Source organism: Hibiscus syriacus, unplaced genomic scaffold (assembly GCF_006381635.1).
Source record: "Hibiscus syriacus cultivar Baekdansim isolate YM2019G1 unplaced genomic scaffold, ASM638163v2 tig00111403_pilon, whole genome shotgun sequence".
Classification (NCBI taxonomy): domain Eukaryota; kingdom Viridiplantae; phylum Streptophyta; class Magnoliopsida; order Malvales; family Malvaceae; genus Hibiscus; species Hibiscus syriacus.
The window spans coordinates 1128226-1151611 of NW_024063083.1; the positions used below are offsets into that span (position 1 = coordinate 1128226).

General features: G+C 33.7%; 5 protein-coding genes across 5 annotated transcripts in view; 4 read left to right on the forward strand and 1 right to left on the reverse strand.

Annotated features, from left to right (window-relative positions):
* LOC120162689 (GATA transcription factor 26-like) overlaps positions 1 to 21092 on the forward strand; it is a 28533-nt gene extending 7441 nt beyond the window's left edge. The window contains exons 9-10 of the mRNA XM_039172796.1: positions 17119 to 17127; positions 21082 to 21092. Coding sequence (XP_039028727.1) covers positions 17119 to 17127; positions 21082 to 21086 — 14 coding nt within the window. The 3' untranslated portion in view covers positions 21087 to 21092. The remainder of the gene's footprint in view (positions 1 to 17118; positions 17128 to 21081) is intronic.
* LOC120162688 (histone-lysine N-methyltransferase, H3 lysine-9 specific SUVH6-like) lies at positions 1532 to 5258 on the forward strand. The gene is made up of 3 exons (XM_039172794.1): positions 1532 to 1589; positions 1904 to 2674; positions 3017 to 5258. The coding sequence occupies exons 2-3, from the start codon at positions 1939 to 1941 to the stop codon at positions 5227 to 5229; spliced, it is 2949 nt and encodes a 982-aa protein (XP_039028725.1). The 5' UTR covers positions 1532 to 1589; positions 1904 to 1938; the 3' UTR covers positions 5230 to 5258.
* On the reverse strand, positions 7946 to 9054 carry LOC120162691 (expansin-like B1). The gene is made up of 4 exons (XM_039172798.1): positions 8865 to 9054; positions 8667 to 8773; positions 8243 to 8554; positions 7946 to 8144 (listed from the first exon to the last, which is right to left on the reverse strand). Exons 1-4 carry the CDS (start codon positions 8998 to 9000, stop codon positions 7947 to 7949), a joined length of 753 nt encoding a protein of 250 aa, XP_039028729.1. The 5' UTR covers positions 9001 to 9054; the 3' UTR covers position 7946.
* Positions 14390 to 17109, forward strand: LOC120162690 (light-harvesting complex-like protein 3 isotype 2, chloroplastic). Its single transcript, XM_039172797.1, has 3 exons — positions 14390 to 14911; positions 16534 to 16671; positions 16765 to 17109. Exons 1-3 carry the CDS (start codon positions 14539 to 14541, stop codon positions 17007 to 17009), a joined length of 756 nt encoding a protein of 251 aa, XP_039028728.1. The 5' UTR covers positions 14390 to 14538; the 3' UTR covers positions 17010 to 17109.
* LOC120162692 lies at positions 17841 to 19062 on the forward strand. Its single transcript, XM_039172799.1, has 4 exons — positions 17841 to 18103; positions 18179 to 18445; positions 18572 to 18748; positions 18921 to 19062. The coding sequence occupies exons 1-4, from the start codon at positions 18035 to 18037 to the stop codon at positions 18984 to 18986; spliced, it is 579 nt and encodes a 192-aa protein (XP_039028730.1). The 5' UTR covers positions 17841 to 18034; the 3' UTR covers positions 18987 to 19062.
* Positions 21093 to 23386: the final 2294 nt, after the last annotated feature.

Genomic DNA, 23386 nt, shown 5'->3' on the forward strand with positions numbered 1-23386 from the left:
ACGATCATCCAGAGTTAGTTATAAGGGAAGTGCCTTGAGCGACTGCTCAGGGACTATTTTTTATGTGATCTTAAATTTTTTAATAATATTTTTTTATTTTTATAATTGAGATATTTAATATTTTTAATTTTAATTTTTTATAATTAAAACTCCTATTTTTTATAATCTCATTTTCATATTTATAATTAATGCTTCTATTTTTTAACGTTAGTTTTTATCTTTATAGGTGAGATATCTAATTTTTAAATTTTACTTTTTGCATTTATAATCGAGATTCGAGGCTCATAGTTTTTTTCCATTATACATTTTATCTTTATAATTGAGGACTCTAATTTTTTTCAATTTCATGTTCTACCTTTATAATTGGAGCTCATAATTTTTTAAGCTCACTTTTTACCTTTATAATTGAGGTCCTAATTTTTCAATCACACTTTTTACTTTTATAATTTAGGCACATAATTTAATAATTTTTTAAGATTTAATTATGTAATAATAAATTATCGTTTAAAGTAATAGAATATTAAATGACTCTTTTACCGCAGGGTTGTTGCAGTTATCATTGGAAGGGGGGGTTTCGACCTGAACTCCGCTGTCGTGAGAGGATGACATATTTACGATGAACGTTTTAGTTGCTGGTTATTTAGGACTGAACCTTGTTGTTTCATAAATAAAATATTTCATAGTCGAGAGTGGTTTAATAAGAAGAAGAAGCAGCGTTAAGTGACTGTATTGCAAGTATTAAAAGTTAAGTGACCAAACTGTAATATAGCAAAAGATTGAGGACTATTTGTCTATTTTACACAAAAAGTTATTGTGTAGTCCCATCGACTGCCGTCGATTATTATAAGAAAATTGATTCATAAAATAAAAAACTGTGCCTTATATGGACTATTTTTTTCTCACTGCCTTATCCAAGTAAAATTGTTCAATTAGAAAAGTGTTACGTCTGTGTCTCATAATTAACGACTACAAAAATTTAAAAATCAATAGTTTGATTGACACTAAAATGAAATATTAATAACTTGATTGATAAAATATTTTATTTATGATGAGGATAAAACTAACCTCATAATTTGATGACTAAATGAGCCCCATAATTTTATTCTGTGGTCAAAATAAAATTAACCCATATTTAAACTTTTACTTATATTTGTTTTTTGGTTGAGAATTCTTAAAAACAACAATAATAATAAAAAAAAAAACTGAAGAGAAGAAGAACAACAAATCTCCCGTTTTCGACAATTTCTCTCTTCTTCTTCCTGCACTTTGGTCCTTAAGCTGCTATACGATTTGAAGAAAATTGTTGGTGATTATTTCATCCTAATATATTTTTCATATTTTTCTTAATGTGTTTGATTCTATTGCAAATTATTGATTTTTATGATACTTATTTTTGTTTCAATTGAGAGATACCCCATTTCTATGCAGATCGACTTTTGACTTTCTGATTCTGGTTTCCGAGTATAGTTGAGGAGAACATTAGGTTATTCGGTTGAGTATGCAGTTTGATTTCATTATTGAGAATTACTAGTTTCTTCATTTCCCCCTTTTCAATAGACATCTTCTTCAGTATCAGGGCATAACTTTAGGTTATTCGGTGGTTTGATTTGATTGTTAAAAGTTAATTTTAGAAATTAAAGTCTCGTGGACATGAGTTTCGTTTTCTTTATTTTATGATTTTAGCTTCATTCATGGTTAGAAAATTGAGAATTACTTTAGTTTTTTCGTTTAATTTTTTAGCTAATAACAGTCCAATGATGTTTACAATTACATTATTGTTTTTTTTAAAGAGATTTATGTTATTGTTTCTTTGGTTGTTTTTGTGCATTTTATAATGCGAGTTGAAATGGGGTTTCTTTAAGCTAATGGCAGCCGAGTGATATTTATATTGTTGTTTTCTTAGGTTGATTTTTTGCGATTTGTAAAATATGAGTTGAAATGGGGGTTTCTGATAATATGCTGCATAAAGAGATATCAAAGTTGGCAAGTGGTGGAAATTCTGAGGGAAGGTTGGGAAGGGTGGCAACTGAAAATGGTCACGTTGCCCCAGCACCAATGTTTAAGCAGCGTAAAGTTTCGGCTGTTCGGGATTTTCCGCCGGGGTGCGGAAGGTTGGCTGCACTAATAACCAAACCATGTGAGCAAGCAGGGCAGGCAGTTTCCGATTCAGAAAAGCCAGCATTATTGTCTGACTATGCAGATAAGGTCCAGTGTGAAAAGCCAGCGGTGTTGCCAGATAATGCCGAAAAGGTTCAATGTGAAACGGAGTTTTCGGGAGGCTCTGAAGTTGCGACCTGTTTGATAAATGAAGTTTCTGGTTCAGAGACGAATTTGCCAGAGGAGAATACTGCCATTTCTGACGAGGAGGTTCCACAAAGAGGTGTGAACTTACATCTTGGTGAGAGCAGTTTAGAGAAGACTTCAGCAAGAAATTATCGTCCTCGACAAGGAGTCACTGTTGTGAGAGACTTCCCTCCATTTTGTGGAAGAAATGCTCCACCTCTTAGTGAGGAGGAGCGTGCAAAATGGCTTACCTCTTTAAAGAACAAGGGTATTAATATAGAGAAGTTTGTAAATAAAGAAAAATCCCTGGTAAAGACCTTATGTACTGATGTGAGACAAGTAACAGAGGATGTTAAAGTAGAAGGTAGTGCCCCTAGGCTCTTTGTAGAAGGTATTCATTTTAAACCTGAGGAGCCAGTTTCTGACAAAATGGAAAAGAAAGGTTCATATGAAGCCTATTCCTGCAACGATATGGAGGAGGATGCCGGAAATATGAGTAAAAACAGCATCAAGCCTTCCTGTGAAGCTTTTCCAAATGAATTTGATTGGAACTCTGTAGAAGGTATTCGATCTAAACCTGAAGAGCCAGCGTCTGAAAAAATGGAAAAGCAAGGTTCATATGAAGCTTATTCCTGCAACGATATGGAGGAGGATCCTGGAAATATGAGTAAAAACAGCATAACACCTTCTTGTGAAGCTTTTCCTAATGAATTTGATCGGAACTCTGTTGAAGGTATTCATTCTAAACCTGAAGAGCCAGCTTCTGAAAAAATGGAAAAGCAAGGTGCATATGAAGCTTATTCCTGCAACAATATGGAGAGTAAGAACAGCATCAAACCTTCTTGTGAAGCTTTTCCAAATGAATTTGATAGGATCTCGGAGAAATTAACTGAGACAGGGGATGTATATGCTACAGGGTTGGAGGAAAACCCTATTCTTGATATTGTTGTCTATGAAGGGGGCAATAGTTTTGAGAAAAAGCTTCCTGATTCATCATCTTTTGAGGATCAATTGCTAGAGGATGGTCACATTGTCATCTATAAAGAGGAAAACAGTTTGGAGGAAAAGCTTCCTGATTCGTCTTCTTTTGAGGATCAATTGCTGGAGGGGAAACCCAGGAGTCAAGAAATTTTATCAAATGTCCCTTGTCGACAAGGGAAAGTCACCTGCAAACCTGACCTGGCTGGTGGTTCATTAAAAAGAAAAAAAGAGAGCAATTCTCTATTGCCACCACCACAAGCAAATACCAAGAAGAGTTCTTCCAAGAAAAGGGCTCGTAAAAGTCGTGGTCAGGTCATTGTTTGGAACAAGGAAGACTCGTTGCAGCAGGATGAGCAATCCACAAATGATAATTTTGCTGCTCAGAGATCATGCAGTTATGATGTGAGTCTTCCTCCTTGCCCAAATAGTACAGATCATAATAATGATGCAATGACTACTCGAAACAAAGTGCGAGAGACTTTACGCTTATTCCAAGCCATCTTTCGGAAGCTCTTACAGGAAGAAGAATCAAAGATGAAGGAACAAGGAAAGGCTAGTAAGAGGATAGATATCCTAGCTGCAAAAATTCTCAAAGAAAAAGGGAAATATGTTAACACTGGCAAACAGATCATAGGAACTGTTCCGGGAGTTGAAGTTGGTGATGAGTTTCAGTATTTTGTTGAGCTCAATATTGTTGGCCTTCACCGCCAGAGTCAGGGTGGTATAGATTATTTAAAACGAGGTGAAAAGATTATTGCTACCAGTATCATAGCTGCGGGGGGCTATGAGAATGATTTGGATAGTTCAGATGTCTTGAGTTACATGGGCCAAGGTGGAAATGTGATGCAGAAAGGTAAACAACCAGAGGACCAAAAGCTTGAAAGAGGAAACCTTGCTTTGGCCAATAGCAAAGTTATTAAGAATCCGGTAAGGGTGATTCGTGGTGAAACAAGGTCGTCGTCTACTTTGTTGGAAAGTAGAGGTAAGACATATGTTTATGATGGACTTTACTTGGTGGAGGAGTTTAAGCAAGAACCAGGACCACATGGTAAGCTGGTCTTCAAATATAAGCTAGTCAGAATTCCGGGTCAACCGGAGCTTGCTTGGAAAGTTGTAAAGAAATCTAAGGCGCGGGAGGGGATCTGCGTAAATGATATTTCACAACGGAAGGAGAAAACTCCAATTTGTGCTATAAACACCATAGCTGGTGAAACCCCCCCATCATTTGTGTATGAACCTCACATGATCTACCCTGACTGGTGCCGCCCTATTCCTCCCAAAGGTTGTGGTTGTATTAATGGATGTTCAGAATCAGGGAATTGTTCCTGTGTTATGAAGAATGGAGGAGAGATTCCGTACAACCATAATGGGGCCATTGTTGAAGCAAAGCCCCTTGTCTATGAATGTGGTCCTAATTGCAGTTGTCCTGCTTCTTGCCATAATAGAGTCAGCCAACATGGCATAAAATTTCAGCTTGAAATCTTTAAAACTGAATCAAGAGGCTGGGGTGTTAGATCCCCAAATTCTATCCCTTCTGGAAGTTTTATCTGTGAGTATGCTGGAGAGCTCCTCGAAGACAGGGAAGCTGAAGAAAGAAAAGGTAGTGATGAGTATCTGTTTGATATTGGAAATAACAATGACAGTTCTCTCTGGGATGGTCTTTCAACCATAATGCCCGATGCACTTTCAAGTTCTTGCCAAGTTGTACAGGACAGTGGTTTCACCATCGATGCAGCACGGTATGGCAATATTGGGAGATTCATAAACCATAGTTGTTCACCTAATCTGTATGCACAAAATGTCCTTTATGACCATGAAGACATGAGAATCCCGCACATAATGTTCTTTGCTGCTGAGAATATCCCTCCCTTGCAAGAGTTGACATATCACTACAATTATATGATAGATCAGGTTCGAGATGAGAATGGTAACATAAAGCAGAAAATGCTACTGTGGTTCTTCTGAGTGTACTGGTAGGCTGTATTAAAGCCTGCCTGGAAAAAAAAACTTGCTTGGATTCCTAAAGGAGCCCTGAACTTTTTCACCGTACGTGTATTTTCCCCTCACATCCTCTTAATTTATTGCATGCTTCAGTCTTCACTTTGCAGATCTTGTGGATTTAGGTTTGATACAATTTTAATGCAGTGTTTTACTCAGCTTTATTAGTCCAGGGCATATGGATGCTTTGCTAAAACACCTCATGTTTACCAGCTACTAATGTTTCTGCTGCATGTTTTTGTAGGCATTGTAGACTCGTAGTATTCGGATGCTTTACTCTAAGCTTCATGTTGCTGCTTAAATTTTGTAGTTGAGAACACCAAATCAATCATCCATGACATCCCTCATTGCTTGGGATCAATTTTGAGGAAACAATTTATGATTTTGTTTTTCAGAACCGTTCGTAGAGTAATCGAACGGTTCGGCAAAATGCTTCTAGTAATTATATAATGAAGTTTTAGTTAATTGCAGTCTTGATCACATAAACCTGTATTAGGTGCCATGCAATGATATCGATGTACTACATGACAATTTGGGTGTCATTATGTTCATGAATTTTTTTACTGTCATAAATGTGTTTAAGCTATTTTAATTTTTATAAATTTCGGTATGCTAATATTTCGTATTTTGTAGATTTCAAAAATTTGTGGTAGTGTGTTTATATTATTATTATTATTTTCTCTTGTCCTGTATTTGTATTGATATTGTCAGGTTTATTTCTTGCAGACAATTTTGAGAAAAAAGAATGCAAATTTATAAATTTTCCTCTTGAAATGTTCTTGTTTTTGGGTATATTTGCAATGTAGAGTTGGAAAAGTGCAGATTATCTTCTGCGTATTGCAAGGCTAATAACTATTTTGTGTGGTTAACTAAACTTTAATTGTATTCCTTAATAGAGTTAATTGCATCACATGTCCTCAAAGTATGAGCTTTATTTTAAATTGGTTTCTAAGCTTTTAAATGTTCCAATTACATTCCTAAACTATAATTATTATTTTAAATGACCTTAAACTTTTCAACATTTCAATTTTATCCTCAAACTATGAGTTTATTCTAAATTGATCCCTAAACTTTTTGAATATTTCAATTTCATCCCAAACTATTCGTATATACTAATTACATATGTTGTTAATAAAATTGTTAGGCCAAGTTATATTATTATATGTTCGAAAAAATAAAATTTAGGGTAAAGTATATCAATGACCACTTAACTATAAGCCCTTTTACTTTAACTTTCGATCTTTTAATTTAGTCAATCAGATCATCTAACTATTTAATTATTATCAATCAAGTCACTAGCAATTAACATTTAATGGAAATGTTGACACGATAATTAATTTATTGAATTAAATTAAAATTATTGAATTGAATTAAAATTAAGATTAAATTTATAAAATATGATAAACATAAATGATTTTGATATATATATATATATATATATATATATATATATAATTTTTCCAAACTTTAAAATAAGTTTTCTAAGTCCAAAATACGTCAAAAAAATCACTCAAACATTTTAGATTATTTTTTAAAGTTACATTTTTCTCAAAATATAAAAACTCACAATTTTAATCAAGCTTTGACCGATAGTTTCAAAACTCATATATGTTTCGAAACTTTAAAAAACAGGATGCTCAGAAGTTTCGAAACTTATCAATAGTTTCAAAACTTACAGTTCCAACATTCAAAAAATTTATTTATATTTTCGAAGAGTTTTGAAACTTTCCTTAAAGTTTCGAAACTTCTTGTGCATGTTGCTTTTAATGCGCGAATTTAATACTTCAAATGACTCCAAACTTTCTTCAACAACCTCAAACGATTAGAAATCAATGAGAGCATATAAAATAGATCTTCAAACAACTAACAAAATACAAGAAAACTATTCCAACAATCAAAGATCAAATAGAGTCAAATTTGTATTCAATTTAATCTTCTTTCATTGAACATTATTATATTCATTATCATTCTTATTCTAATGTTTTTGGGTGTGTGAGAGAGCTTCAAGTTGCAAACAATACATCATTGTGAGGATATTCAAAGTTTGCTTATATATAATTTCTTCTTAAGAAGGGTTGTGCACTTAAGACTTTGGGGTATAAGTCTTAGTGTTTTGTAAGGTTACACATTGTCCTAAAAGTATAGAACAAATTAGTGAATTTGTTGAAATCCTTAGTGTAGAAGCTAAGGTAGTGGATGTAGAATTCATTTAGGAAGTTAAACCACTCTACAATTCTTGTGTCATTTTTTCTATTTCTCTCTAAAGCTTCCAACAAATTTTTATTGTCAATTCACCTCCTCTTGGCCACATTCCTCGATCGATTGACTCAACAAAATATATAAATATTAAGAATCAAATGTGTAATTATATAAATTTTATTAACTGTCAAGTCAACACTTTCGTTAAATGTTAACGGTTAAATTGTATGATTAACAAAATTAAAAGATTGATGGTTAAAGAAAAATGAGTTTATAATTAAGTGATATAATTTACCTTAAATTTTACAATATAGGAAATAAACATCAAGAAAAAACTACAAACACGCTCAACTTTTATTTTCAGCAGTAGACCAACTTTGAGCACTTTTCTGCCTTAAATAAACACACTTAACTTAACGGCATGATAAAAATAATAAAGCAACTATAATTGAGAAAGTAATCGACAAGTGCAACTATGATGTAGTTTAATAAAGCTGAATATCCGTTTCATACGCAACTCCTGATTTCCAATCACTAGGAATAACATTCGGTGCCTGCACCCATGTCAAGCCGGCGCTACCTCGCACCTGGAACCTTAAAGTAATGGCTCCATATGGCGGATTCGCCGTGTCGAAAACTGCCCCATACGCCCTCCTCATCCCTATCCATTCTTTACAATCCTCCTGCATATCACCATCAAAAAAGTAAATTACTTCAACTCCATTTTTAAAGCAATGTAACATCAGAGGTTGTTGGCATAAAGTAAGAGCATTTTGATTACCTGCCAAATATCAACTGAAAGGATTTCATTTTTGCCAGCTTGGTACAACATTACAATGGCCAAGTAATTTGGGTATTTGCTATGTTCTTTAATCTTGACCTGCAGCTTGTAACCAAAGTACTGGCAGGAGATTCTTTGGTATTCGACATCAACAACGCCGTAAGCAAACAGATGTGCAGCGAAGTCTGATTGTGCCATCATCACGTATGCACGAGTACTGAGGATGAAATCGGTGTAGTCGCCTTCACCGTAGTCGGTCACCACTATTTTCACCCCATTATCAGTACAGATTTGAGGATTTGTGCACCTAACCTGATGGTTATTTCATCAAACAAATATCAAGGGTCATTAGTGACCGACATAAAATAACAACCCACTTGCTAATTTGATTAGTCCAAAAATTTTAAGGGTCTTGAAGATTTACTTGATAGCAATTACCACAGCCTGTTCCATTCTTGAAGAGCTTGGAAACGCCAGCAACATTGGCATCATTGACAGTTCTTCCATATTCTCCAAATCCACATGCTCCACCTAGAGTGACATGATTGTTAGTTCATAACTGAAAACATTTAGTAATAAAACAAAGCATGCATATGTATTATTATAGAAGAAATGTACATACTTGGAGTCGCTAAACAATCAGGACTGCCATAGTACGTAGCTCTGGACTTCACGAAATACTCCTGAGAAATACACAGAGCAGGCAATAACACCATGACTGACACGAGGCAAAACTGAAATTTTAGTGAGAAACCCATGTCTCTGCTACAAAATGCAAGCAACAAACTATAACTTAAACTTAGGAGTAAAGGAGAGTGAGGCAGTTTGTATAAGAAAAAAAGAATATCCCATATTTATAGCAGAGAAGAGGGGCTGTTGTTGAGCAAATTGCAAACACCTTTTTCTTCCACTAATCAGCAGTAGTTAGGCCAAAGTCCAAAAGGAATTTTAAGGCCTGTAGGATTAAGATGAATGATATGTAAATTGTGTATGCAACGAATGTACCATATGCAGTAGACCCGTTCCCTTGTTTGAACATGGGATATTTGTTTTATTAACAATTCTTCTGCCTAACTTTTGTCGACATTCCCTTCACTTGGAAGGTTCGTGTCGAAATCTGCAGGTCTATGTTGAAAATTTACTCATGACTTGCTTTTGGGATTAGGTTATTTCTTTATGCTATTGATTTAAGATTCAGATAATTTGGAACCTGTAATTCAATATTCAATGACATGGAGGAGGTACTTGCCATTTGATTTGTTATAAAAGTTTCATTTCTACAAATTCAAGTTATGTCCTGCAGACTGCAAGTTTAGTCGGATTTAGAATTCAATCCTACCACAATAAATTCATCAACTTTGTAATTCTTGGATAGAAAGTCTTAGCATCTTCATTGGATGATCTTCTTTCCTTTTCCTGTAGATACAATTGGATTATACTTCTAATATTGGACGTTGATTAAAAGTAAGAAACTAGTTTAAGTAAATCTCTTATTATTTAGATCTCTTTTGTATCAAGTAATTATTCATATAAGTAGATACTAGAGATTAGAGTTAAAAGTTAAGTCACGATAAAACGTAAATCCTCTTGTATTCTTCCTTTTTGATATTACTAAAATTTCTCCTCCTTTGATCGTGTTTTTTCATGTTTAGGACTTTTTTATATAGAATCTCGAGTGAAATCACTTTATGAGATTCCCTCGACTATGAGAGAATAAAATGTTATACCCCGGAGATATAACTCCTCTAGAGATGCAACTCCCCTCCCTGCTTACAAAGGCCACCTCAAGAGGGACCTTCCCACAAATGAAGTTCTCATACCAACTCAAAATCATTGACAATATCTTCTATAAATTCAACATATTTGTCAGAGTAAAATCTGCTAGTTGACGGCTGTATTTATATACTTGGTTGGCCTACATTTAAGTATTGATTAACTTATGTCTGACATCAGTACATATAAGTGATAAACCCTTGAAACAGAAAAAGGAAGACTTCTTCCGAACATTCCTCTTAGACTTTCTTGACATAACTCTTCTTCGTCTCATCATCATAAAATTATCGTCTAACATCCGTCTGATAATGGACTATGACCCTTCATTCAAATTAAAAAAACGAATCATCTACAACAGTTATAACCAATTTATTGCATGAACAACTATAAATTCAAACAACAATTAACTCAAAATATTTCTAATTTCTAGTCAAAACCAAGTTTAAACCAGTACGTATCATCTTAATTAAGATGATAAGGATTGTTGACCGACTAAAAAGAGTCGGCTAAGTATATTAAGAAGTGCAAAAAATCCACCTAAAAGCTATATTCTAACGCACTAACATGACAGTCAAAGTGGTAAGCGACCTAAGCTCAGTACGACCACTGTCACTTTGAGGTGGAGAAGTTCAAGTTAAAGACTTCAAATATTAGGGTTGAGAAATCTCATTGCTTTTTCTTTTTTTTCCATTTGCTGCCTCGACTTAGTAGAACAAATTGATTTTGAACGATTATTTTCCAAAGTCTAGGCACGTTTAAATTTATGCAAACAAGTGTGAATTTTCAATAGGATAATTGTGGATAACTAAAAATAATGAAGTTGAAATATTTTATTGGTGAAGTGGAGCGTGGTAGGTGGCACTTCTTGCTGTTCTTCCGTCAGGCGAATGTCAGCACATTGGGTTGTAAATACCAATGAAAAAGAACCATAGGCAGAGATTAGGCTACTCGTGGTTTTAGAATAACATCTAGTCACTTGGATCAGTTTTTAGTTATCTGATTTCTCTTATTTCATTCTTTTCTACTTTCATCTCTCTCTTTTTACTTTAATTTTGACTCATACCAAGGCATTTAACATATATATATGAAAATGCCATGTCCTTTCGATCAGGGATTTGCTCGCAACTGAGATATTTCCATTTCCATTTTCCAGCCTTGGTGATTAAAATTTTATTTACTCTCAGTTGTTTGAGGAAACCATTGCTGTTTGTTCAGCTCAATTCACATAGCAGCAGTAAAGTAACATATCAGAGAAGCTAGAAAATATCTACAAATCCAGATAAATTCCAACTTTAAGTCTGATATTTCAGAAACATAGAGGGAAAGAGTATTTGAGATAGTGACAGCCAATTTTTTTTAATTAATCAAGTGTATTTAATCTATTGACCAAGTAATTCAGACTGAATTTTACAGAGATTTAATGGAAACGACTTTCCAAACTCAATTTGCTCCCTTCGTAAACGTCAAGGTTCGAACTCTTGAGACCTGACTTTGCTTAAAAAATTTAATATCTTATCTCATTAAACCAACTAGTTATTGAGAGTGGGAGCCACTTTTTATTGGCTTAAATACAGAGATCACTCTCCATTGCCAAGTACCGGCCGCTTTGAGCAAATAATGGAGTTGGCACTGTTGATAATTGGAACAAACTGTACCTATTTTCCATTCATCCAAAATACCATCTTCCACTTACAAGTTACAATCACCTTCTGACACTTGTCATGTTTAAGATTAGGAGGGGAGCAAAAGGTAATTTAATTGAGCTAAACTAGCAGAGCAGACCACTATCCATGTTTTCCACTAAGGTCATTCTCAATACAACCCTAGCAAACTTAAAGGTAAATGCAAAGGTGTATAGAAGTAGCCATCATGACCATAGGATGGAAAAGTGGCTACTTTTCTATTCCAGGCAGCCCTAGGGCTATTATCATGTGGAAGTTGAAAGAAGGGCACATGATAGGGATTGGAGACCTATAATGTCACGGCCCATAATCCGGCCTATAAAGTTTTTGGGGTCAAATTGAAATGAATGTGAAGGGGTGATAATTGTTATTTAGAAAATCTTGGGGCATTTATGTGAAACCTAAGAAGTTGGTGACACAATTACTTTGGTTAAGATCTTGTATAATACTGTGCAAAAACCGATCGATTGAATTGCGAGAAATCCAACGGAGAAGGCACTTTTGGGATAAAAACTAGGTGTGTGTGATTTACACCAATGTGGAAGGGTTGTCCATTGATGTATTTATCCCAAAAGACCTGGTTACCAGCCCTAAGAAGTTTCTTTACCAATCGAACAAGCGAGAATAGATGGTTTAGCTAATGCTTCTGTGCACCTGTATATGATGCATAACTGGAAATCCCATGAAGAAATTTTAAAAAGGGAAATATTAACGTAATTAGAGAGAGAGAGAGAGTTGAGAGGGTAAATAGAAGTGAGGAAGAAGTGATGACTTCTTGCAATACCTTCTTGGACCAAATTGTGAGCATCAATGATCCTTTCTCTGTATGCAAAACAGGCCTTCCAATCTAAGCTGCGGGAAAGCTCGTTGCATTTAAAGACAACCTCACGGAAGGACGGAGCCGGGGGTGGGGGGAGGGGGACCTGGTACTTTCAATCCAACTGTCCAACAACAGCACATTAGAAGCAGTATAGAACCAAGCCCTGCCAACACTGCAACTCAGCAACCACGAAAATGCTGACACACTAGACAAGAGTCCAACAACTAAACACACAAACAGTCCATAATCATGAGATTATTAATCCAATAGTGCCCCATACTAACAACAATAGGACCGACTAACCAGCAAACAAAACTAATTCAAACGATCCTCCATAATCATGAGAAAATCAACAGACCTGTTAATACCCTGGCTAGCTAGATCATGAGCCATACAATTCTGCTCTCTATGGGCGAAACGCTCGACCCAGCTCTTGCTTGAACACGTGGAATGACGCCGCTTTACCCATTCCGCGAACTCCACCGGATCAGAGGACGGATTATTAATCCAATTTACCACAATTTTTATTAAAAACTAAGGATTATTTTGGTTTAAGTTTCGATATTTCTTATTAACATGATATTATAATTTTTGGATGTATTATTTTTAAATTATATTTAAACTTCTTAAATAAAAGGTTAAATACTAAAATCATATTGCTTAACGAAAAAAATGATTTTGTTGTTTAATAATTGAAAATTTTGGATCTTAAAAATTATAAAATTTTAATTATAAACTGTAATCATAATTAAATAAAAATTAGTTATAAAATATTTTGATGAATTATAAAAATTCATTAAATTAAAAATTAAAAATCTATTTTTATAATTTTGGTAGGAGGGAATGTTGTTCACCCTAGAGGTCTCGGGTTCGAACAGGGTATATGCATTGTTAATAGCTAAGAAAAATTCTGAATATATACTACATTGTAATCAAAGACTATTAAAAAAATATACTTTTACAGTTTTAAAAATAAATCTATATATTTTTAAAATTTATTTTTAAAAAAATAATTATTTAAAATATTAAAAAAATTAAAATAAATTTTTTAATTACAATTGGGATCGAATAAGAAAATCTATATTAATTTAATATGCTATGTCACCCCTTTAATAACAGTTAAATACGTGATACTCATTTTATAATAAAATTAAAAGATTAACTCATAAAAAACAAAAATTTAATATCTATTATTTTATTGGATAATGTACACAAATGATCCGCCGACTATACGATACTATTTTGTTGAGTCTCTTGACTATTAAAAATTACAAGATAGTTACTCAACTATTCATATGTTCCAAACTCGTCTATTTCTGCTAAAAACTTGACGACCATCTAGTTGAACGTTAACCTAATGACTGAAATATAATATAATCATATTTTTAATGATGACTACTAGCATTGTCGTTGCTTTCAAGCACTGATTCGACGTCATAATGTTTCAAGCACTGGCTCGACGACATAATGTAAACAGAGAGTCGATTCACAAAATACATCTAAAACATTTTCGACATCATATTTTTATCAAATCTCGATCAACAAATTAACGTCCAACTCAGATGATCATCAATTTTTTAATGGAAATGGACAAATTTGGAACACATGAATAGTTAGGTGATCATTTTGTAATTTTTAATAATTGAGAGACTCAAGTAATAGTATCCTATAATCAAGAGACCACTTGTGTACTTTACCCTAATTTATTTTGAAAGTTCAATATCAGAAAAAAATCATTTTTGATATAAGATAAAGTTGAAGAAAAGGACAAAATTGCTGGAGGAAGCTTTAGTAAATGGTTGGACAAAAAGAGCCCAAAGTGCCAAACTTGAAATGGTTTAGACTTTAAAGTGAGATAGTTGGATGGCTGAAAACCTCAAATAAGACACCGTGTGGCTCTCCATACAAACTACACTCAGCCATGAACTCAAACTGAAAAGGGTAACTCGTCGCTTCTTCTTCTTCATCATCATAAAAAACCCAAGCCTCCTGAAGCAAAACAAAACTGAAAATCTAAAACAATGTCCCTATCAATGGCCTCGTTTTCTCCTCCTTCTACATACTTCTCTGTCAACCCCAATTTCGCCCACAAATCCACTGCTTTTCTCTCTCTTAAGAGGCCCTTTCTTTTGCTTTCCACTCCCAAGTCTTTACCAGACAATGGAGCTGGAGTTTCAGCTTCAGTCGCTGTCGTTGAAGACTCAAAGCTCAACCAGGAAGACCCCACCCTTGAAAAGGCCGTGGAGAGATCTTCTGGGTCTAACGGGTTGGCTTTGAGCCCAGAATTTGAGGTTTTCAGCAAGTTTGAGGACCCTAGGTGGATTGGTGGAACTTGGGACTTGAAACAGTTTGAGCAAAAAGGGAGTATTGATTGGGATGCCGTCATTGATGCTGGTAAGTTTTTTCACATTTCTGCATGCAAAACCTGAATCAATTGTTAATATTTTTATTGCTTAATGATACTAAAAAGAAATACGATTATGTTTGTGAGTTTACAAATAATCAACCGACTGCAGCTGCATGAGTGGTTGAATATTCATTACAGATTACCCTGAAAGGCAATAATTTCTTAAAGTTTTAAAAGGTTAGATATTTGGTACTTGTTGGGATGGTAGTTCAAAGTGGGGTAAAGTTTTCTCCTATAGTTTCTATCTTTCGTGTTCTACAGCCGTGTTGTTTTGCTGAAATGGGGATGTGGTACAAAGAACATAAATGCTACTATTGTTGTAGATTTCCTCAATAATTGCCTGTTCACATATGCATTAAGTCAAGTGGTTGAGTATTGATTCAAAACAGATTGGCCTTAAAGGCTGTATAGTCTTAAAGTTCTGAAGGGTTAGATATGCATGTTCTTTTGTAGTTAGGTGGTATGGGTTGTATTCATTGCAAGTTCTACTTCCCCATTTGAAACCGAATTAATGAAAAAAATATTATTTCGACAAACCCTTTGTCGAAATAGACAAGTGTCTGTGGGCCTGTGCTCCTGCAACATCTAAATAGAGAAGGATATTCATCAAAAGAACCCCCTACTTGGAGACCACCAACATGAAATGAAATAGATATTGGTTTGTGACTACGCCTGAAGGAATCCTTTTGTGATTAGATGTTAAGCCCAGACAGGTGTTTTGTTAGTGTAACTGCCTCATGTTTCTTATGCCCTTGCAGTGTTAAACTAAGTGAGTTCCCATGAAAAATATGCTCTTCACTGAATTCATATATTAGCTGGGGAGAAAACAGTTATAGGATGTTAGTGTCTCCAGCGTTTTACTAAACAATATGCTTGTTTGCATATATTATCTTCACTTGTTTTGCTGAAATGGGGATGTGGTACAAAGAACATAAATGCTACTATTGTTGTAGATTTCCTCAATAATTGCCTGTTCACATATGCATTAAGTTCAAGTGGTTGAGTATTGATTCAAAACAGATTGGCCTTAAAGGCTGTATAGTCTTAAAGTTCTGAAGGGTTAGATATGCATGTTCTTTTGTAGTTAGGTGGTATGGGTTGTATTCATTGCAAGTTCTACTTCCCCATTTGAAACCGAATTAATGAAAAAAATATTATTTCGACAAACCCTTTGTCGAAATAGACAAGTGTCTGTGGGCCTGTGCTCCTGCAACATCTAAATAGAGAAGGATATTCATCAAAAGAACCCCCTACTTGGAGACCACCAACATGAAATGAAATAGATATTGGTTTGTGACTACGCCTGAAGGAATCCTTTTGTGATTAGATGTTAAGCCCAGACAGGTGTTTTGTTAGTGTAACTGCCTCATGTTTCTTATGCCCTTGCAGTGTTAAACTAAGTGAGTTCCCATGAAAAATATGCTCTTCACTGAATTCATATATTAGCTGGGGAGAAAACAGTTATAGGATGTTAGTGTCTCCAGCGTTTTACTAAACAATATGCTTGTTTGCATATATTATCTTCACCAATGAAAGTGAAGGGGAAAACACAGGCATATGTTGATTCTATCATTCATTTCTCTGTAACAAACTTACTTGAACTCCTCAGAGGTCAGGAGGAGAAAATGGCTCCAGGATAATCCTGAAACTACCAGTAATGACGACCCTGTAGTGTTTGACACTTCCATCATACCTTGGTGGGCCTGGATGAAGAGGTTCCATCTACCCGAAGCGGAATTGCTTAATGGTTAGTGCAAATGTATGTCATTTGACACTATGGCTCATGTAGTCGCCTTACTGGTTTGTTTAATTTTGATTCGGTATTACAATTTTTATGCAGGCCGTGCAGCAATGATAGGGTTCTTCATGGCATATCTGGTCGATAGCCTGACTGGAGTAGGTGTGGTCGACCAAATGGGCAACTTCTTTTGCAAGACTCTATTATTTGTTGCTGTTTCGGGAGTGCTTTTAATCAGGAAGAATGAAGATTTAGATAACATCAAGAAGCTGATTGAAGAGACAACCTTTTACGACAAGCAATGGCAAGCAACTTGGCAAGATGACACCACTTCCAACAATAACTAGTTCAATTTCAATTTCTTTGTGTTAACACTTCATGTCTTGTTTAACTTTTCACCAGTGCTGTATTTCTGAGAAACAAAACTTTAAATCTGATTACTTTCTACATGCCTAGTTATGCATTGTGCGTAATTTTGGCGTTGATGAATATATTATTTATTATATATTCATAGTGGTATATCTCACAAACATTTGAAAACTTTACATCTTTCTTTTGGCATAATCACAAAAAAATCTCGCGAGTCTAAATAGTTATTTTGGCTCATATTATTTTTTTTTTGGTATATTTTGGCCTCCAAATTTTAAGAAAAAATTGTTTCTAACGTTTGACTAAATAATCACTTTAATCCTTATATTTTTTTCTGGGGATCATTTAGGCTCCTTGACGTATTATTTTAGGACAAAAAGATTCTTATTTTGGATCGTTTAGTGACTACTGATTTTCACATATGTGAAAATATCACATCAACAATATAGGTTGGCATTTACTTAACTATTAGTTTTCATTTAATATGGTATGTTTTGACTAAAAATTAAAATGTTGGCGGATTAAAATACTCCAAAACAGTACAAAGTAAATTGACCATTTTTACAAATGTTGAAGATAATTTTATCATTATGTTTTTATATTTTTATAAAAACTTTATATGTATATTTTTGGTTAGGTGTATACCTTTTTGTAAAGTTGAATGGCAATGTCAAGAGGAAAGCAATGCAACAAAAGATTAATGATTCATCATCAACCACCTGTTCATGATAATGATATTTTGCTCCCAAATTAATTATATTGTTAATTATAGGTAAATTTTACCTATATCCAATCTTAACTTCCTTGCTTGGGATTCACTTTTTTTTATGGCCAGGATCAATGGTGTTCTTTAATTTGCATAAATATCATCAAACAGTTCTTATATTTGGAACCATTTTAGCAACAAAAAAGACAATAGGTAAGTTGATCGATCCAACCGATGATTTCAAGGTCGGCTTTCTCCGATTGGCTTTTGTAATATCTGTGGTTTGCAACATCAAGTATGGCATCTCCCCATGATTTCTCCAACTCAAATTCTCTCGTTGTCAACAACAACATGCCAACCAAACAAGTAAGTGCCCTCCATGTCCATGTTAATGAGCTTCATACATGATGAAGCAAACTAACGAATCGGGATAAGTTTCAGGCAACACGCTGTGAACGGAAGACGGTGTTTGTAACCGTTTGTGTGGAGAAACCACGGAGGAGGGCACCGTACCGTTATGTTCATCACACCATTATGAAACAACAGCTGATTCAACAGAAGCTTGGAGGCGCAGACAAAGGGTATGACAGAAGAGCTCAGCTTCTTCTCTACTCTCGGCGCTTAAGGGAGTCCGCTCGATCATCGACATTCAAAGCTTTACAGTCGAAGCCTGTTTCTTCCACTGATCACCAGAAACCTTCAAACAAAGTATCCCACTAAACCTTACCTTCCATCAATTGATTACAAGCACAAGAATAGTTAGAGAAAAAAGCCATTTGATTCAACTAAATGCTTGTCTTTGTTGAGAATAATTTTTTCCCCCGGATATGGTAGATTGTGGGTGTCCAAAGAAAGGTAACACATTGCAGGACACCCGGTTGTTTTGACAAATGGAGAGTGATGGTCCCATGTTGTTTGACAAACTTACAAGCTAAGAAAAGTGGCAAGAACAGGAAAGATGAATCCAAAACAAGCAATACTATGATCAAAGCTATAATGAAAAGCCTACAGGTGATATATCTGTTCATAATTTTTTTTAGTTGCAAATATAATTTTTCAAATTCAGGACCTCTACGTAAAATAACACTTTTTTTTAATTCGTTTAGCGGGTTCACAATGACTTACAAGAGTTATTCATTGCTTCATTGTTATAAACGAAATGACCCCTCTCTCGTTCTCCCAGGTGCAAAAGAAACGGAGGTTCTTCTCAAAGCCGATCCCATTGATGCAAAAGAATCAGCATCTGTAAAGCACCAATTTTAGCTGGTTTATTGTTGACATATTTTGAGAGGTGGACTATTTGGGTTGAATATAGAGTAATATTTATTAGCATAAATTTTTATATTCTTTTGTAGCTTGTAATACTTGTGGTTTCTCCATTTATTGTTGTTTCAAGTGTTTGGTGTCATGCTTGGTGTCAAGTTATTTAGGTTGGATTCGATCAGTAAATTTTTTAAAATGAAATATTAATAATATTGATATTTATATGTTATTTTTTTAAAAGAAAATACAATATAAGGCGTCACATCAGCTATGTATTCCAGTATTAGAGTTGGCCTTCAGATAATATTTGTGGTATTTTATTCACGATCCCAACGTATTACATTCAATATCGAATCCAAAAATATTTTCTAGAACGAGTACACATATAAATTTAATAAAATAATTTTATATAAGGCAAACATAAGTAAAAATTTATAATTATTAATACAATAAATAATAATCAAAGAAAAATCAAATTTAAAAAAGCGGCGAAAAATCTATTGATAAAACAAATTATTTTGTAAGTTGGTGTGGGGACACTTGGAATATGAGCCAATAATATTTGTCAAATTTAGACTTAAATTAATTAAGTCTTAAAATTTATTTATAATCAAATACATAATGTTGGGTTCAATGAGTTGGATACACATTAATGGACCCTGCCCCAAAATGGGATTGGACACCTTCAGAGGTAAACTAAATCGATTTAGTTGGAAAAATTTTCAAAACTAAACTCAACCTGATTTTCTCTACCTTTTCTCGAATTGATTGATATCCCTTTGGATATTCATCATTTTCTTTTTACTACTCTTCTTTGTCAAATTTTCTTCCCGGTTAAACGTTTATATATAAAAAAGGGGTTAATTACACCATATGTCCTCAAACTATAATCCTTATTTTATATTAATCCTTAAACTTTTGAATATTTCAATTTCATTCCTAAATTATGATTCTCATTCTAAATTAGTCCTTAAACTTTTGAAAATTCTAATTTCATCCTTAAACTATGACCCTCTTTTTAAACCAGTTCACAAACTTTTGAATATTCCAATTTCATCCCCAATGTCATCCAAATATGTAATTAGTTTCAACCATAATTTTGTTTTTTCAAACATATAATAATATAACTTGGCCTAAAGATTTTATTAACAAGAGACGTGATTAGTACATACGTATAGTTTGAGATGAAATTGGAATGTTTAAACACTTTGAGGACCAATTTAGAATGAAGGTCGTAGTTTAGGGATAAAATTGAAATGTTCAAAGTTTAAGGACTAATATAGAATGATAGTCATAGTTTAGGAATGGAATTGTAAAATTTAAAAGTTTATGGTCAAGATGTCTAGTTCTAGACATTTAGCTTTGATTTAATATATAGCATATTCCCATTAATATATAAAATGTTGAAACATACACTCCCTAGAAAATTATTCAGCTACAAAACCTGTCATTTAGCCAGCCTATCAGATACAATTAATTACTTTTACTAGTTCCTTTGTGAAGTATAATTGCATATTCTTTCTAATTAATAAAACTAATTAAAATTAGTACGAATCAAGCGACTTTAAGGGTTAAGGGTGGTTGTAATTCCTATAAGTTTTAGGTTTGAGCACGACATTTACAAGTGTGTTTGAGAATTCGTTATCAAATGATTGAGAATCTTTTGAATATATACTATTTTATAATCACCCTAAATTAATTAAAAACATGAAATTAATTAAAATCTGAAACCTATGCTAGGATACCCATTAAAATATAAACTTAACGCATGACAGAGAACTTTGGAATCATTTATACAATATTTTTATTTCAAGATCACCATATGTTTAACCTTTGGAAAGCTAAGAAAAAAGCTTGCTTCCCTACGATTCCATGGAGAGTGGTGAAGAAATGGATCGAATTGAGGACGGTAGTCCAATTTTATTTATTTTAAATAATTTTTATAAATTTTTATATATTTTAAATAATTTTTATTGATAATATATTTTTGTCTCTTAAAATATTTTAAATTCATCTTTTAAATTATTATAAATTTATCATCTAACATAAAATCTTACGTATATCTTTATGGCTTATGAGAGATTAGCATTGGGAGTGAAAGTATCGATGAGATGCCACAAATATAAAAGCAGCCATTAGCCTCCACCACCGACCCATTCCCTTCACCAGTCCTTTGCTCCAATTTACACCTCAAAAACTCTTGGGTGGGAAGCTTCAAATCAAGCTTTACCAAAAAAGGAATATTAGGATAAACATTATCCATCATTTGTTGTGCAAGAAAAGTTAATGATCTTTCTCTTTAATTAAAAAAAGAAAAAGAAAGAAAACTTATGTTTTTCCTTAAAGCTATCATTAGTGGCATTAATATGTCACATATTCCCCTTCCTAATGGCTTTTTCTTGGTCACCAGATTCCCTTCCAATAGCTCTTCCTTCCCGATTATCTCCCTTGCTAATCTAATAGCTACTTAACTATTATTATGAAACAATATCCTTTTATTATTAACTTAAATTTTAATTAAAAATTAAAGTATTGTTTTATTTTATTGTTACTCGGTGATTAAATTTATTTCATAATTCTTATAAAATAATGATTTTTAGTGACCAAGATTTAGCATCATAAATAAAGAGTAGGTCTTAGTCATTAGAATTACGAGAGAGAATTGTTTTGGATATTTCTTTTGTAGTTTTTGTAATTTTTGAGGTTTATGTTGCAAAAATGAATTTTGTAGGAATATTGGAAGAGTGTTTCGGGATACATGGGTTTGAGTATATATATTAAATTTGAGATACATGTGATATCATATATTTGTATTCTTTGAGACCACTATGCTTATACTAAATTATTATTCTTCTCATCTATGAAGATAAACAAAGTTAAAACCACGTTAAATGTTCCCTCATAAATACGATATGTTAAATTCCTATAATTGTATTACTATTATATTGTGTGTATGTATTTGTATAAATGATATGCAATATTTTGACAGATATGAGCTGTGTCACAATGATAAAATAGAAAGAAAAAACAATTTGCTAAGATGCAACATAAAAGCTTTCTCCATAATTTGTGTAGAATTATCTTTGGAAAGTGTTTACTGAGGACAAAAAACAAGTGGTAGCTTTTCACAGTTGCTTTCTCACCCTATCATTGTGATGAAGGGACACCATTTGTAAATTTAGTGTGCACTAAGGCTTGCAATTTGATGCAGATTTTACAAATGGTTTCTCTTTTCTCCCTTAAAATACATTAGTCCCGTTTAAATCATGGGTTTTCCTTTTCCTTCTGCATAACTTGATATTTTTCAAATCCAATAGTCCAAGAAAAGTGGAAATAATTAGGTATAATGATTTTATCAATCTTGCCAATGTCTAAATATTGTTGTTTTCTGAAAGAACAAAAAGATAAGTAATGTACACATGTTCGAGCGATAAGGTAATTTATTTTCTAAATCTCAATCACGTACGATATGACAATTAATGATACTCAAACTTAAGATGAGTGTACGCATATATATGTTGTGGAATTCGGGTTAATTTCCATCAATAATAACAAATTCACCTTGAAAACTATTATTTAGGTGACTAGTGTGAAAATGATTGTACTAAAAATCACACTAAGGTAGATTCCCAGGAAAGAGGAGGGGTCATAATGGTCCCTCTTAAAACCCACTTTCCTTAGACAGAACTACCAAGACAAGTAATTTTAATAGGACAATAATTAACAACAACTATACCCGACAATAGCTATTAAATAGACATAAAAGAGAACACCAAAATTTAACGAGGTTAGGCCAAAATTTTGCCTACCTCCTCGAACATTACTAAAATAATATTTCACTAGTAGAGGAAATATTACAAAGAGAAAGAAAGAATACAAATAGCCTTTAATATAGAAGAAGGCTTATATTTGTGGGATGATAAACTAAGGAGGAGGAGGGCTCTATTTATAACAAAAGAATTTCCCCTCCTCCTTATACAAAACCAATGTGGGATATTTGCCAAAAACCAACAAATCTCCACCTTGGCAAATTCCACACACGTCTCTTAAAAATCCAATCTTCAGTAGTGTCTGCAAATTCATCTTTCAATTTGTAACAATATTGACCAAGTCTAAACAATGTTTAAACTTGACCGCAGTTACCACTTTTGTCAACATATCAGCATGATTCTCAGTGGTCTGAATCTTCTGGATTATGACTCCACCTTCTTCTAGAATCTCTCGTACAAAGTGATATCGAACATCGATGTGCTTCGTCCTTACATGGTAAACTTGGTTCTTTGCTAAATGAATAACACTCTGACTGTCATAATGCACTTTGATGTGCTTTTGTTCCATTCCCAATTCACCAAACAACCCTTGAAGCCAAATTCCCTCCTTCACAAC